This window comes from Mesitornis unicolor, unplaced genomic scaffold, assembly GCF_000695765.1.
Source record: "Mesitornis unicolor isolate BGI_N332 unplaced genomic scaffold, ASM69576v1 scaffold11575, whole genome shotgun sequence".
NCBI lineage: Eukaryota > Metazoa > Chordata > Aves > Mesitornithiformes > Mesitornithidae > Mesitornis > Mesitornis unicolor.
Window position 1 is genome coordinate 951 of NW_010183488.1, and position 16,743 is coordinate 17,693.

The window sequence follows — 16,743 nt, forward strand, 5'->3', positions numbered from 1 at the left end:
TTGTGACAACATACCTACACTGACATGGAAGAAAAGAAAGATGAATGTTTTTAAATTAAGTTGATGAGGTAGAGGAAGTAAGTTTTATGCAGTTGATCCTCAAAATAGTCTTTTACCTAATCCTAACTAATTTTTAAAATTTTATGTAATTTTCTTTAAAAATTAAATGTTATTACAAAAGTAATCAGATATTTGTGCTATACACGAAGGTCCATGTTGTCATTCTTCTGTAACAACGTGGACCTTAAACAATGCCTCTTGTTGAATTGTTCAACGTTCAGAGTGGTTTAAACCATTGTTATTATTATTATAAACGGTTGGAAGGTGGCCTGGTCAGGACTGCACATTACCGTGTCATGTTTCTCTCTTCCATATCTTTAATTCATATCCTAATACCTTTGTTTTATTTCAGGAGACACCAACAAATGGAACACAAATTAACTTAAGCCTGCACGAGGCTGGGGGCACCTGAGAAGAGGGTAGGCAAAATTGATACGTAAATATGTGTTCAAAACTGACTTAATGGTAATAATAATGATAGTGGTTGAGCACACTTAATTATGATGTGAAAGAACATGCTCATCCGGATGCCAAAAATGAACTAATGCTTGTAAATAACTCTGAAAATACAGAAAACTTGTGTTTAAGTGTGGTCTTGAACTCAGGACTTGAGTTTATGTAGGTCTCCTAATGTTTTATATAGTATCTCTTGGAAAACAGAAAGATATTCTTATTGAAAAATGTAGCAATATAAATTATTTCTGATTGTAATCTGCAGGAATAATTATGTGACTGACTCATTACCCACTTTGTAACTGAATCCTAAGTTCTGTCTTCACATATTCATGGCAACTGGAGACTCCAGAGGTTTGTCAGGTACAGTCCCAGAAAAGAGCATGACCAGTGACTTCTCGTGAATATTTTTATTATTTCAATGCAAAACAGTGAAACTGATTAAGACTTTTATGCAGGATAGGAATCTAAAATTTTGGAAGAACTATGAAATATTGGTTTCTATAAGGCTTCTTTCCATCTTTGCTTATCAGTGACATTCAGTTGGTTTCCCAGCATTACAGTTGCCGTAACTGACTTACCCAGCTCTGGGACTCTGTGGAGCCATGTCCTCCCCTGAGAAACTTCAATCAGTCAGTGAGACAGAAGCATCTTGTGGTGAGGTACATGAAGGAGTAGATGCAGTCTTTGAGAAGCTTTTTCTGGAAGTACAATTGTTCTAATGAAAATGATGGCAGTAGAATGTTAGAACCCATCTTTCAAAACATACCTATTTTTTCAAGTTTACTTCTTAAAACTCCCGGGGATTGGGAAGAATAATGGATTTACATTTCCATTTTTTATCTTCCAGGGAAAGGGGAGAAGGTGTGCTCTGTGCTTTCTGCCTGACCTGTTTGGAGTACATTTTGGAGCATGATTGCTGCCTAGCAGGGAACTAAAAGTCAGGTATGAACCATTAAAAAAAGGCAAGTCAGATGATGTGTTGTTGATTTTGATTATTATGTCATTTTATCCAATTTGATATTGCCCAAATGGTACTGTTGCTGTAAACCCTTTCCCCAGTAATACGTATTTGGGGATCTTCTGAGTTAAAAATTCTAAAATGATATTCTTATGGTTGTCAGTTTGTGCATTGGGTCCTGCTGTATGATAAAAGTAATCCTTCACTTGAAGCAAACAAACAAACCAAACAAAGCCCCCGAAGCTTGTTTTTATGAATGCATTCAAATTCCATGACACTTGTGATCTGAAAATATTTTTTCCTTCTAGGCACAAGAGGCTGTACACATAAAGAGTGAATATGGGTGAGAAGAAGCCAGAACCTTTGGACTTTGTAAAAGATTTTCAGGAATATCTTACACAGCAGACTCACCATGTAAATATGATTTCTGGATCAGTTAGTGGAGACAAGGAAGCAGAGACTCTTCAGGGAGGTAAACTAATTTCAGCGCTATCAAATTTTATTTTTTTGAGAATGGCTGCACTGTTTACACATAGATAATCATGCAGACTTTTACAACTGTATGGAAATATTTCTGATAGTCGTTTTCACATCAGAAAACATGTTTATGTACCTTTGTTTTAATCAGGGTATGTTCATATAGTTCTGTCTATTTAAGGTACTGTCCTGCTGATTCTTGACTGAAATCTCCGTTGCCTTATTCACAGCTGGGGCAGACGGTGATCAGAATGGTCTGGATCATCCTTCTGTTGAAGTTTCCTTGGATGAAAACTCAGGAATGTTGGTGGATGGCTTTGAAAGGACATTTGATGGGAAGTTAAAGTGTCGATACTGCAACTATGCCAGCAAAGGAACAGCGCGGCTCATAGAGCATATCAGAATTCATACAGGTATGAAATATTCTGCAGCCCTGTGCTGTGAGGCATTGTGGTATTAACTCAGTGTTTTGCATGTGAGGAGTTGACAGCTTCAAGCGGTGTGATAGCTCTTAGAGCTACTTAACAATTAGAACTATGTTTTTGGGTTTTTAATAGACTTTTTATAAAGGTGTGCCATATACCTATTATGCAAATTCCTACTTACATTTATTATTGCAGACTACTGAATTTCAAGCAGCTATATATGGGAGTAAAGTTTAGCGTCAGATCATCGGTGTAAATTGAGAAGCCCTACATGTAACTTTTAGTTTTTCCTTGGTAATCAGAAAGTGAAAAATGTATGTGCTGCCACATGGAGATCCATAGGGGCTTTTCTTTCTCTCTTGTTTAGCTATGAAAATGTTTGTGTGTTGTTCATTCTAGATGTGGAAGTATAAAACATAGTAATGTGAATAAAATTTTCTTATTGGTAGAATATTCAGTTGTGAGGGCACATCATCAAATAAGTGATTAATAACGGTAATGAAAAGATACACTTATTGTGGCTTGCTTAAGAGCATTTGCTACTGTTGGATTTATAAAACTGAAAAACAAACAAGGTTAGAATATTCTAAACTGTTCATAAAGTCAGCTCTGACTTCTTGGCAAATGAGAGAAAACAAACGAAAGGTCCTTGTGAAGTCTAACTTTGATGCCTGCTGGGTGTAAAATAAAAAAATACAGAAGACTTTATGGCTGTTGAGTAGTAAGGAGGAAAAAAAAAAGGTGTTCTGCAGAAAAATAGAAGTTTTTACAGGTTTCCATTTTGGTACAGCCTGTCCCAAAATTTTAAGTGTATCATTTCAATGGTCTTGGGTAGGTGTCATTCTGGGACTCACTTTGAAGGAAATGCCTTGGTGTAACTTGGATGTAATTGCAGCTCTCTTCAGGTACAGTTACTGTTAGTCAGATTCTCACTTTGCTGTGAACTGTTGCTTCTACACAGTAACTCCCAGGCTGTATTTTGGGCAAGTCAGTGCTCCTCGCACTGGCCCTGCAGGTGTTGGCTTGTTTTGACAAGGTGTAGTGGGGTAGAAAAACTAGAAATCAAAGAGTTCTGGTGCTCAGACTGTGAAGACTTTGTGAGTTCTTCTCTTGTGCTGCTGTGAGCTACCTCTCTGTGTAGCTGTTGCTGTTTGCAGATTCCCAGTTGTGGTGGTTTGACCTCTTGGCTGGACACAAAGGAGTCCACTAAAGCTGCTCTGTCACTCCCCCTCTTCAGCTGGACAAGGGAGAGAAAATATAGCAAAAGGCTTGTGGGTTGAGATAGGACGGGGAGAGATCACTCCCCAGTTACTGTCATGGGTGTGACGAACAGAGACTCGACTGCAGAGTTCAAAATAACAATCTACTTGAACAACATGTCCAGATCCAGTGCGTCACTATTACAGGTTCTGTGGATACAATGGAGAATGCCCTATTGCCGTTTTAAAAGCAAGACTGCACTACTACAACCACAAGAGATTCACAAAATACACTGTTGTAACTATAGTAGTCAGAAAATGTGCTATTATGGCTCACAGGCAATTCACGACAGGCCATAGACCACTCACAAAACTCGCTGTTACTGCCCGTAAGGAATTCACAGCAACTCCCAGGCTACTCACAAAATTCACTATGACAACTCACAGGCGATTCATGGAACACACTGTCACAACTCACAAACAACTCAGCATACCACATGCATGTTAGTCAATCACCTGCGACTACAAACTTAAAGCCTGCCAAATACCCCTCCAGGTAAGGGCTCCCACGTAAGTCACCTTGGCGGGCATCCCGACCAAGGGGGAAGGTTCTCATCACTCCATGGCTGGAGAAGTAACTCCCAACTTCTAACATGAATCTTAAGGTTTTTATTCACTGATGTATGTGACAGCAGACAGGAGTGTGCCTGAGTGGATTCAAATTTCTGCAACCACCTGGGATGTTTGTTTTTAGCAGTGTTTCCCCTTATCTTTAGTTACTCATGATGTTCCCTTCTATATGCTCTATCTCTTGCATATCTTTGTATTGTCATGGTCCCTTGGAGCCAGACAGAAATCCTCCAGCTTACCTGTGTTTTACTTTTAGATAATTGAACAGTGGTTTGATTGGGGCATATCAATTGTTGGGGAATTTCAAGACTCAAGTCAGGTTTCCGTTCTTCCAATGATGCAGCACTGCCCTGTTTAGTTTTGTGCTTACCAGACAACTTAGGGCTGAGCTACCTACACAGCTCCCCATGGGTCTCTGCAGAGACAGAACCTCAAGGCAATCCAAGGCTGAGTTGCTCTTGCAACCCCCCAGGAGTCACCTGGTGCTCTGGATGTTACTGAAACCTGTTTAAACTATGAGCCAGACTGATCCTTACAATGGAACGTAACAGACTCAACTTGGGGAAATTTAATTTATTATGAATCAAATCAGAGTAGCATAAGGAGAATTAAAAACTAAACCTTTAAAACGCCTTCACCCCACCCTTCCCTGCTTCCTGGGCTCAACTCCAGATTTCTTCTACCTCATTCCCACCAGCAGCACAGGGGGATGGGAAATGGGGGTTGCAGTCAGTTCATCACACATTGTCTCTGCTGCTCCTTCCTCCTCAGGGAGTGGATTCTTTGTGCTCTTCCCCTGCTCCAGCATGGGGTCCCTGCCATGGGAGACAGTTGTCTAGCATGAGTTCTTTCCACAGGCTGCAGTTCATGAACTGCTCTAGTGTGGATCCCTTCCATGAGGTGCAATCCTTCAGGAACAAACTGCTCTGCTGTGAGTCCCCCATAGATCCACAAGTACCTGTCTTGGACCCAGCTGGCATTGGCTTTATCAGACATGGCAGAAGCTTCTACCAGCTTCTCACAGGAGCCACCTAGCAGCCCCCTCACTACCAAAACCTTGCCATGCAAACCCAATACCAGTGGAAACTTCCTGTAGTTCCAGTAGTGGTTAAAATACCGTGGCTTGTGTACCTGCCATGGCTTGCTGCAGGTCTGCAAAGCAGCAGTGTATTTTGGGGCATTTTGTTGGTCTTGTTTTTCATAAAGCAGTTACAGCTTCACCTATCGTTTGTCTCATATGGTATGGACAGTGAGAGAGATTTTTCTTTTAACAGCTTTACTCTGTGCAGTGCTGTTTCTGAGCTTGTGAAATGAAGCTCATGTAGTGGGAGAACTTGGACTGCAGATGTGCTACAGTGAACTGTGTAATTTAGATGACTTTTAAATGGTACTTAAAGATGCAGAAGTAACATTGACTTTAACATTTCATGTCTTTTCAGTAGCGTATAGCTATTGGCATCTAAAGACTTGCATCTCCGAGCCCACAGTTGCCAGTTGTCAACATGAGCAGATGGACTGCTAGAGCTGTGATGGGAAACAGAAATTGCTACTGGAAGATGCTGGCAGTGTGTATTTGCTGATTCTGGAGATGTTTTTGATGGGTTCCTCAAACAGAATGATTGCAATAATGTGTTGTTACTTCATATCAAATATGATAAATTTTGAGAGCTAGAGAGCAAAAGATTAAATCTCCCTCCTTTAAGTACCAAAATGTGGGTATTGGTGTAGTGTCAGCATTCCTTCTCTTACTCTAGGAAGTTCCCTACCTTTTGCGTACTCTCAGATCTTAGCAGTTCTTCTGTGTTTTCATAACACTTTCTTACCCTGCTGCTACTTAAGGGCATAGAGGTCACTGAATGGCTCGAGCTAGCGGAACAATACCTGCTGCAGGTTATGAGCGTTTTGGCACAGTTGTAGCATCTTATATACAAAACCGAAAAAGATTCCAACCAAAAATGTGGATGCTGACAAATGTCCTCGAAAATCTCTGACCCAGTTGCCGTTATTCAGAAGCAAACATTTAATGAGCTACACAAATTTGGTTTTTATCATAATATTTTGGGGTTGTGCCTTGGCAAACATTTTCAGTTGTTTTTTATGTGTTAGCATTGTACCAGAAGAACGGAGCTTTACAGTGTGGTAGTGCTGCTGCAGGTATCCCCGTTATCAGAGGACGTGTGCATGACTCATTTGATCAAAGAAACTTTCACAAGGGTGCTAGGTAGCCAGACTGAAGGCACACATCACACTAGTGCAAGATCATGCAGTCTGAATGATTTCTGGTTCAGAAAGCTGGCTGGCAGTGAGAGGGGTACAAGGGTTGTCAGCCTACTGCGTATTGAGGAGCTGCAGCAATTTGGGCTCACCTTCACACAGTGAAGGCTTTACAGCCAGATTATTGCTTCAAACGTGTCTGATGCCTAATTAAATACCAGCAACTGTACAGTGAGAACGGTTCATTTCCATACACCAATCTGTTCAGTTTTGTAATAGAGACAAGAATCTCAGGCTGCCAGAGGCCTTTTTGTTTTCCTGTACAGTTTCCCCTTTGCCTTTTTACAATGCATTTAATGTCCTTAATTTCAGTACAGCACTGCATGGTGTCCTGATGGCAACACCATTTTGCCATTACCTTAATGGCTCTTCAGAAAGCTGTGCTTTGTTTCTCTGTATAGAGACGGGGAACTCCAGAACAAGGAAGGGTTGGGTTGGTTTTTTATTTCTCTGTACAGAGACGGGGAAGTCCAGAACAAGGAAGGGTTGGGTTGGTTTTTTTTGTGGTTTTTTTTTTCCACTTAGGGCAAGATGATCCAAGAACTGAGTGGAGTTTGCTTGGAAGTGTGGTGGGGAAGCATGACAAAGGGCCAGGAGATGGATTACATGGACTATGAAGGCTCAGAGTGACTGAATAGGCATTAAAACAGGGAAGTGATAGGTGGCTGATGGCCACAGAGCAACGTCAGTAAACAGGTGATGCATCCTGGATAATGGGCAAGTGGTGCAGCAAGATACCTGCCAAAGTCGTTATGACCCAGCCACGATCACACAACCATTATTAAATGTAACTTACTGCAGGATTAACTTCATGCTGAGTCCTACTACGTAATTAGTAGTTCACCAGCTGTGTTGTGTTAAGGGCGTGCAACACGGGATGCAAATCTTTGCCTCTGTGTAACCAACTTAAAATGTAGTAAGACCATTCAGATCGATGTGTTCTTTGTGAATGCAGGGAGTTTGTCAGTCTTTTTACATAGCTGTTTTACCAAATCTCCAGATCTTTACACACACACACTTGTGTATATGCTTATGGAGAAATCAGTTTCAGTTGATGCAAATAAGAGAGAGAGCACACAAACTGCTTTTTTTTTTTCCCCTCTTAAAGAGGCAGTGATGTAGGAAAAGCTTCTACTGAGTATCCCAGGTTGTGTTTCCAAACTGTGGGAAGCTTACCATAGGAAGGGCTTTCTGTATCAGTCACTTGCCATCTCATGGGGCCTGCACAGTGCTTGCAGTGTGATAGCGGCTCTTGCTGCATTCAGATGGAATGATGGATTTTGAAAGCCACAAAATAGATGCATTGCTCTGTAGTTAAAATAGTAGAAAATGCTTTAAAAAAATGGAAAGGCTGAAGAGAAGGAGCCCACTCATTTTCTTTTCTTTTTGAGTTTTTCATGCTGTGTGGCAAGAGTATCAGTTGCACAACAGGGATTTAGGAATTGATCTGGCATCTAGATAGGAAGAGCAAATGATGTTGCACTTCAGCACCTGAACATGCATCACAGCCTTTAGGCATTTTTGACATTGCAGACCCGGATCTAAAAACTCCTAAAAGATCAGTCTATGAAAGGAAAAACAAAAATCCCAAGTATTACCTTACAAATGTGTTGGCTTGTGATTATGTTTGAAAGTTTAAGTACTTTTAAAAGAAATGTTAATGTGATTGTCTCTAAATGTAATTTAATAGAAGAGGAAAGTTTTACCTATCAGAAACAGACTGGCAGAGCACACAGCTGTCCAGGGAGTAGCTGGCTTTTGTTTTCTTTAATAACTCTTTAGCCACAGGATCCTTTTTCAATATTCAGGTCTTGAGTGGATGCACGTGTACATGGGTTACTTGGATAATAGTTCCAGGATGTTTAAAATTAGGGTGTTTGGAAGATACCAAAAGGATACCTTCCTTCAATGTTTAAACACAGTTATCATTAAGAATTATTACATTTTTGATGGTTGCAGACATTCCTGTGGCCAATTGCTTATGTGCTTTATAGGTAAGGTAAGGTTTGGATCCACTTAAGAGCTCCACACAAATACCATTGCATTCAGTCCTGGGCATCATTGCTGCAGTTCCCAATCAGGTTATTTGTTATGCTGCTTCTGGTCACATTTTTTTCTTAGACTTGCCTATCACCTGGTTGAGACAGATGTCTCATTTTACTCCCCTCTTCCACCAAATACCCAGCTAAACTCCAGACTAGCAGTAAGTCTGAAGCTGAACTGTTTGATTAGCAGCTCCCAGTTAGCTTTCAGCTCCATAAAAAGCCTTTTTCAGGCACTCTGAAATGCTATAGAATAAACTATTTTAATTTTTCAGGTGAGAAGCCACACAGATGCCATTTGTGTCCCTTTGCATCAGCTTATGAACGTCACCTGGAAGCTCACATGCGCTCGCATACTGGTGAAAAACCGTACAAATGTGAATTCTGTTCCTTCCGCTGCAGTGACAGAAGCAACTTATCTCACCACCGCAGGCGCAAGCATAAAATGGTGCCTATCAAGGGTACGAGATCTTCCCTAAGCAGCAAGAAAATGTGGAGTGGTTTGCAGAAGAAGACCAGCAATTTGGGGTACACCAGAAGAGCGTTAATTAATTTGAGTCCGCCTTCCATGGTGGTTCAGAAACCAGACTACCTTAATGATTTCACTCATGAAATCCCAAATATCCAGACTGAAGCGTATGAGAGCATGACAAAAACAACCCAGAGCAGCGCGTTGCCAAGAGATCCACAAGACCTTATGGTAGATAATCCTTTAAACCAGCTCTCTACCTTAGCCGGACAGTTATCCAGCTTGCCACCTGAAAACCAAAACCCAGCCTCTCCTGATGTCGTTTCATGTCAAGATGAAAAGCCTTTCATCATGCAGCAGCCTGCTGCACCCGCGGTGGTTTCAGCAGTGTCAGCAAATATTCCTCAAAGTTCATCTCCGACCAGCCCGGATCCTCGGCCTGCACACAATCAAAGGAACTACAGCCCCGTGGCAGGTCCCAGCAGCGACCACAGCGCCCACACCAGTACTCCCAGTATAAGTAACAGCCAGCCAAGCACTCCAGCTCCGACCCTTCCGGTTCAGGACCCTCAGCTTCTGCATCACTGCCAACACTGTGACATGTACTTTGCGGACAATATCCTTTATACCATTCACATGGGATGTCACGGATTTGAAAATCCTTTTCAGTGCAACATATGTGGGTGTAAGTGTAAAAATAAGTATGACTTTGCTTGCCATTTTGCAAGAGGCCAACATAGTCAACATTGACTGACAACGTGCTTTCATCTAGTTTTTTTTAACGTATTACAGTATATTTTTCATACTTGTTGAAGGAAAGCTTGCACATTCCCATAAGGAATCTTCACATTAATTTGACAAAGGAGGCAAATTTATTTCTATGTTGTCGTCAAACTTGCCAGGGAAATTTTGTATAAGATGTGATCGTTATTTTATATGTAGCCTTTGAAAGCTGAAAGAGTGCTATAAAAATAGGAATGCATTTACATGCTTTGGTTGCTAAACTTTAAGTTGCTTGCACTTGATCCCAATAAAGATTCTATAAATGTAGAAGCAGAGCATGTGTCCTGAAACACAGAATGCAATTATCAGAATACTTACTAGGCAAGATGAAATATATTAACCGTAAAATATGAAAGGTTGGTGCAATGACACCTGTGGTTACTTCGGAGACGTCCTTATCCTTCAAAACTTAGGCGCTCCAAGCTGGGAAAACAAACAGAAGCAACTTTTACATGCAAGTTCAATTTGATGTAAAACTTGCTTTAATCTGTTGAAGGTTAATACGAAGTTTTTGCTTAGTTGTAGTCTAAACCCTTCATGTAAAGACTCAAAACACTAATTTAACTATTTTTAAAACTCGTCACAAAACTGGAACAGTTATTGTGAATGAAACTCTGGTAGGAAAAAGAGAGTTAAAAGCTCATCATGCAGTATTACACAAGAGGAAAATTAAACGTGACACCTTATTTTAAACTACACTTACCGTACTGTTACATGTCATTCTTTTTAATAGGAAGCAATTTGTAAACAGTCATAGTAAAGAGCTCTTAGAACTAATATATATTCCATGAGATTTTTTAACTGCCTTAAACTAATTTGTACAGATATTTAAAACTTGCACAATTAGACTTCTGTCTTGCTGATAGAAGTTCTAACAGAAACAAACAGAAGGTTTACAAATTAAAAAGCATTTGTTCAGTTTTCTCTCGGGCCAAGCCACAGCTGAGAGGTTGCCTGTATGGTTGACAGTTGTTTAATCTGGTTTATGGTAAACTTCAGCTAACCTGGGAGTCAGTTTGTCTTGTCCTCTTCCCCCCAAGATTTGTTGACCTTTTGGTGTGCTAGAAATTAGGGGAAGATCTGGATTTTCTGAACTGTTCATAGGCAAATGCTGACAGCAGGACGAATTGCAGGTGGCAGATGGTAACTAAAGATGTACATGATGTCCATTGCACTTGTTTACTATTTTCTACTGTACATCTTACTTTTAGAAGCACCTAGGCTAATGGACAGGCACTTTAATAGAAACCTAAACAAAACATCCTAGCAAAATTAATACAAGCTCATAATATGCTACACAGGAATTTGTTTCAAAAAAAAATAAATGAAGAACTTTTACTTTTCCCATATTTAGATACGCACTTTTACCTTAGTTTGTCTTAAGACAAATTAAAGCTTCTCTTGTATATTCCCTTTTTACTATCAGCAAAACATGGCAGCAAATACGTTTTGTTAAAAGCAGGAAGATTTTATTAATGTTCTGCAAGACAGAGGTTGGAATCTGAATAGCAAATGTTTGGCTTATTCAAATTTATGTTGTTCTGGGAGCTAAAGCTTCCTGAAGCCAATGGAAACACTGACAATGACTTCAGTGTAAGGAAAAACCACCCTTCTGAGAACTTCAGCTGTAGAAGTAATTTTGACTGTAAGGAATAAGAAATTTGGGAGCTGCTTGTGTTTCTCTCTGCCTGACTTACCTACTGTTGAATTTTCCAGTCGAAGGAACTGGATTCTTGGCTGCGCGTTGTCTCGTAGTAACAAGGTAGAAAATACACCGTTGAAGTATTTCCAGTGTTGTGAAGATGTGTGTTAACTCGCTGCCACTCCTAAAAATGCTTTTGGTTTCAGGCCTGGTTCAAAATCCATTTTAGTGGACTTGTAAAACAGAATGTAACTTCCATTTTTCATAATGACACTCTTCAAAAATATATTTTTGTTGCTTTATACTTCTAAAATTCATTTTACAAGCAAAACAGAAAATGTGTATGCATACACATACGGAGTCCTTTAATTTTAATGGACACAAGCTGGAACACAGGAGGTTCCACTTTGAGATTTCAGAAGAAACTTCTTCTCAGTGAGGGTGACAGAGCACTGGCCCAGGCTGCCCAGAGAGGTTGTGGAGTCTCCTTCTCTGCAGACATTCAAAACCCGCCTGGACGCCTTCCTGTGTAACCTCATCTGGGTGTTCCTGCTCCGGCAGGGGGATGGGACTGGATGAGCTTTTGAGGTCCCTTCCAATCCCTGACGTTCTGTGATTCTGTGATTTTAAGAACTAAAAGCTGACTGAACTGGAATCCAGTTGGAAGTTACTGGTCCTGTACACCTATTGTACCATGACTCTTCCAGTCAAATTAAAATGTAGAAATGATAGAGGTTTTTTTTGTTTGCATATTGGTATGTACTAAAATCTTAATTTGGCTAAAATATGATATTGGAACTACAAACAAAACCTCTATTCCTGGGCTCTAGCAGCTTCAAGGATACTTCTCCAACACTGAATGATGCTGATGACAACAGCTGAGCTCTCCTCAGTTTCCAGCCTTTCTCCCTCTTTCTCTCAGTAGGAAGATTAACTCCAGCGTGCCCAAATGTTTGAGACTTCATCCTTTCATTCCATTTATGCCATTTCTGATCCATTAGGACTTACACTGGCAGTGCCTGTAAGCCGTAGAGAGATCAAATCCTTCTTGGAACTGTTTTTTTTTGCTGGATTTGGTGTTCAGCCCTGGATTCTGCAGCCAGACCTGAGAGGTGGGTCCCTGCCCACGTTCTGGTCCTTCGGAGGGCCACCCTCTGAATTAGGATCCTTAATTCTTCAGCGTAATTCTGCGTGTTCAGATGTGCCAAACTGTACCCTGACTGTATCTGTTTCCTTCTGTCTACTCAGTAGGTCTGGAGGGTGTATTTTCATCTTAGTTTTTCATCATTTTGTACATGCTATAATTGAAATACCAGGATTAGTACTGGAAAATTGTTCTTGAGCGTGATCCTTGTGATTCCCTTGCACCAGGAATTACTCAGTGAGGGCTCCTTGTCAGGAACTGCAGGATCAAGTCCTTGGGTAGGACTTTTCACATTGAGTTCTCCACATGCTACACTGCACTAACTTGGGTTTTTTTATTATTTTTTTTTAATCCTTGCATCATAAAGTGGTGATTTGTTAACTTGCGTTAACAGGGAAGTTTGGGAATGAGCTGAAATTTTTCCATAGCTTGACTCTGTTCAAAATTTTGTAGCTGCAAAACATTAACTTTGTGGGGTTTTTGGTTTTATTGTAATAGCTTATGTTCTAGATTTGTTGACATTTGTAACATGCAGTATTTATTGTGCTCTTCACGCAGATGTATTGAGACTGAATATTCCAATGAACGTGCAAATAGTAGACGGAAGATCTTGGCAGATTATTTCAGTCAAACCAACCGTGAAGCTGCTAATAGGAAAAAATAATTGGTTTTTTCACAGATAAAATGTTTAGATGAAGAAGATTTTGACAGAAAATGTTGATTGGCATTTTAAGATAAAACTCAGTGCTGCAAGACGTGTTCCAACAGTGTTTCCTAGCAAAATGGTCTGTTGCTGTTTGCTTTGTTTCAGAATGTTTGGGGGGTTTACTTGTTTGTTTTCGTTTCTCCTTTTGACGAAGGGAATGTAATTTAGAAGTCTTCACTGGCAAGTTTTCTATTAATTTTAAGCTTCTTTGAAAATCTACAGCAAATGGATGTTCTGCTGCAGGAAATCTATTCCCTGCTGAAGCATTTTTCATTGAGCGGTCTTTGTGTATGTGCTTCTAAGTACCTGCTCTATTAATAATCTGTATTTCCGTGTAAAGGGCGTATTTTGTATGCAAGAAAGAATGAAACCTGTTACGAGTTGTAAAGAAATTCTATTGTGTAGTGAATGTCTTCAGATGACAAGGTTAATTCTGAAATAACTCGACTATATCTGGTGTAGTTCATGTTGTGAAACTTTGCTTTTGTAAGATATGAATAAAATAACACTTTCTAATCAAGTCTCATGTTGATTACGTGTGCTTCAACAGGTGGAACTGGTGAACTGCTCATGATTAGCTGTGGTCTGGGTATGGTAAGGAAGGTAAGGTTACCTTTTGGGTAAGCAAGGAACAATGTATTTATGTTTTAGTCTGCTTTAGTTGAAAATACTTGATTTTAGAGCTGAGCCAGGACATGCTTCAATTCCTTTCCACTTAATTTTTCCACATTTGGTTATCTTCCGAGTACTTTGTTTCCTCATATTTCATTATCAAGAGTGCTTTTAGGGCTGAAATGAGTTTTTATCATGGTTAGGTGAACAGGAAACACAACTGGATGACTTCTAGGTGTTCCTCCCAAGCTAACTTTTCCTATGTGTTCTGTAATTTAAAATCTAAGTGTGGTTTGTTGTTGGCTTGATCTCCACAGTCAAACATAAGGTCTGTATTGTGTTTCTGTCCCATAACGTGGGGAGAGGAGGTGGAGAAGGCACAAGCCTCCAGAGAAGGCAGCTGTATCTCAGGTGTTTGTAGCTGTACTGCTCAAACAGTATTGCATTTTAAATCCTCTGGACTCTTAAAAAATACCAACATTATGTCATTATTTTAAAATATATTTATTAATTACGTTGGCTGCCTCATGTTGGAATGAAGAAATTGGACTTGTAGCAGGGTCAGGGTATCGACTTTGTATGCAATTCTGGTTTTTCAAATTATTTCCTTGCCGCAAGCCTTCCAAAAATTCTGCTTTGAGTTTGTTGAGTTCCTCTGCCAGGCTCTTCATCTCACTTGGGTGCACATGTTTATCTAAAAGAAAATTAAAGCTGGACTTTTTTAACTTCCTGTTAAAGACAAAACTTACAGACTTTGACTCACATTCTATAAATAACTGACCACATTTCTGAAGATTGCCTCAGTCATAGCCGTGTGGTTGGGATTCCTTAATTTACCTCAAGGGAATTTCGCGAGTTTAGTCTTACCTCGCAGGCACCGAGAATGGGCTACGCATACCTTTTGCATCCTTCATTGTCTGTGAGATGATGCGTCTGCACATCTGATCCGCCTGATGAACAGTGCTAGCAGCACAGATTGCTCGATCCGCTTCCTATCCGGGGTGACAAAGGAAGGAAGAATACATGCAAACACATCACATTGGATTGAGACTTTTGAAGCGCTCTGAAAACAAGTCACACGCTAGCAGCAACTCAGGGCCTGGTCTGAATTCAGAGGTGTGTGTGACATTAGGAAGTGAACGTTATTTTCCTCCGTGGGATGTGACAGCTCCAAAAGGCATTTGTTTTACTACTCTAGAAAACCTAACAGTACTCTTAAAGGTAATTCAGTGGTAATTAAAGGCAAATTTAATTTAAAAGTAAAGGTAATTAAAAGTAATTCACTTAATAAGGTGCCAGAAGTACCCATTTTAAACAGGATTAACTTTTCTGTGTATGCTTTTGCAATCGAGAAACGTATTTCTCCGTTTTAGCCGGGGAATGACTAACTCACTCCTGCATCATCAGCTGAAAGAACAGTGACTGAAGACAAGCAGCACTACCTTTTGCTCAGTGTTCTCCTCGTTTTGCTTCACTGGATTTTCCAAAGCAGTGGCCAGCAAACTAATTATCTGCTCACTAAGAACACAAAGAAAAGAGCAAACCACATTAATCAAACAGTTTCACTGAAGAGTTTTCTTTTGGTTTCTAATGACACCTCATCACAGGAAAAAAAAGCAAGTTTTCAGTTAAATTTATGGGGCAATCAATGAAATAATCTTTATACAGCAAGTTAGATGAAAAACAATTACACACAAAACTACAGCCAATTATTTCCAGTCTTAATGTTTTGGATAATTTTCATAAATTTTCAGCAACGGAAAGAACTGCAGTGAGGTTTGATGTTAACTCTACAAAGAATGATGGCTCTGAGTTCCCAACCACTGGCACCTGTGGTATGTAACTGCCTGGCTTCCAAAAATCACCACATGGAATACTTTTAACATACTGTTTGGATACATTGAAAAGTTTCTACCCCTCTGTTTTTGAAAACCCTAGCATCGATACAGTAGCATACTTATCCTCTGGAGAGCAATCCAAACTTTTCAGAATGAGACTGTTCTGCTCCCAAGCGTTTTTCTCAAGGTCTGGCATTTCTATTTTCCTTGCCATTAAATATATTGTTTGGTCAGGTAAGGGCTGACTTCTTTGACGGTTTCTCTGCAAGCAGCATTCGAGTGGACACTCCAGAAATATCTGGCAGAAGCCCAAGGAATCTAAAAGTACATACACAGATGATTTTACCTTTAAATTGTTCAAGTAAAAAAATCTGAGAGCTACATGCATGAGAAAGGCTTTATGCGAGTAACTTTTACACCAAGTCTGAGCCTGAAAAGAATACAAACCTGAAAAGAAAGAACACAAACTATTTTACCTTCAAGGCTGCTCAAGTACTAATTTCTGAGATCAACATACATAAGAAAGGCTTTAAGTGACCTGGCAATTACTAATAATACAGTAATAAAGGGAAGTTGCTGCTTACTATACTGCAAGAATAACAATTTTTGTGCAAGATTACTTAAAAGAAAGGCAGTTAAAGTGAACTGAATTCCCTACAAAGCTGGAAACATTCTTACACATAGGAAGAAAGAGGAATTACATTTGCGAGCCAGCTGGTACACCTCGTATCTCATGCTTTGGTAATAAAAATTGTCATCCAGAATCAGGCAGAGCGGCCTGGAGGCGGCTGAGGGTCTCCAGCAACGGCCAGTTTCGCCAGGACTCTCCGCCGAGGCGAGCAGCCCCTGCCCGCGGCAGCAGGCCAGGAAGCGCTCCCAGGCCGGCTGCCCGGCGGCGGTGGGGGCTGACAGCGGAGCCCCGGTGAGCAGGGCCTGCAGGAAGCGTTCCAGGCATTGCAGCAGCTCGCGTCGGCTCTGCTTCCAGCGGGGCAGCTGCGGAGGAAGGCAGCGGAGGGGTAAAGGTCCGG

The 16,743-nt window shown here is 40.4% G+C and overlaps 2 protein-coding genes across 2 annotated transcripts; one reads left to right on the forward strand and one right to left on the reverse strand.

Moving 5' to 3' along the window:
* The first annotated feature begins 411 nt into the window (after positions 1-411).
* On the forward strand, positions 412-10,038 carry IKZF5 (IKAROS family zinc finger 5 (Pegasus)). Its single transcript, XM_010184157.1, has 4 exons — positions 412-479; positions 1,783-1,946; positions 2,182-2,364; positions 8,797-10,038. The coding sequence occupies exons 2-4, from the start codon at positions 1,814-1,816 to the stop codon at positions 9,738-9,740; spliced, it is 1,260 nt and encodes a 419-aa protein (XP_010182459.1). The 5' UTR covers positions 412-479; positions 1,783-1,813; the 3' UTR covers positions 9,741-10,038.
* A 4,327-nt stretch (positions 10,039-14,365) lies between these two features.
* On the reverse strand, positions 14,366-16,717 carry PSTK (phosphoseryl-tRNA kinase; the record flags this gene model as incomplete). The annotated part of the gene is made up of 5 exons (XM_010184158.1): positions 14,366-14,571; positions 14,776-14,869; positions 15,320-15,395; positions 15,835-16,033; positions 16,417-16,717. Coding segments are annotated over 5 exons (876 nt in total), but the record flags the coding sequence as incomplete, so codon positions are not given.
* Between the last annotated feature and the right edge of the window lie 26 nt (positions 16,718-16,743).

Coding starts and splice junctions, on each gene's coding strand:
- IKZF5 (XM_010184157.1), top strand. CDS start 1,814: ATGGGTGAGAAGAAGCCAGAACCTTTGGACTTTGTAAAAGATTTTCAG. Junction 1,947..2,181: donor AGCAGAGACTCTTCAGGGAG/GTAAACTAATTT, acceptor CCTTATTCACAG/CTGGGGCAGACGGTGATCAG. Junction 2,365..8,796: donor GCATATCAGAATTCATACAG/GTATGAAATATT, acceptor TTAATTTTTCAG/GTGAGAAGCCACACAGATGC.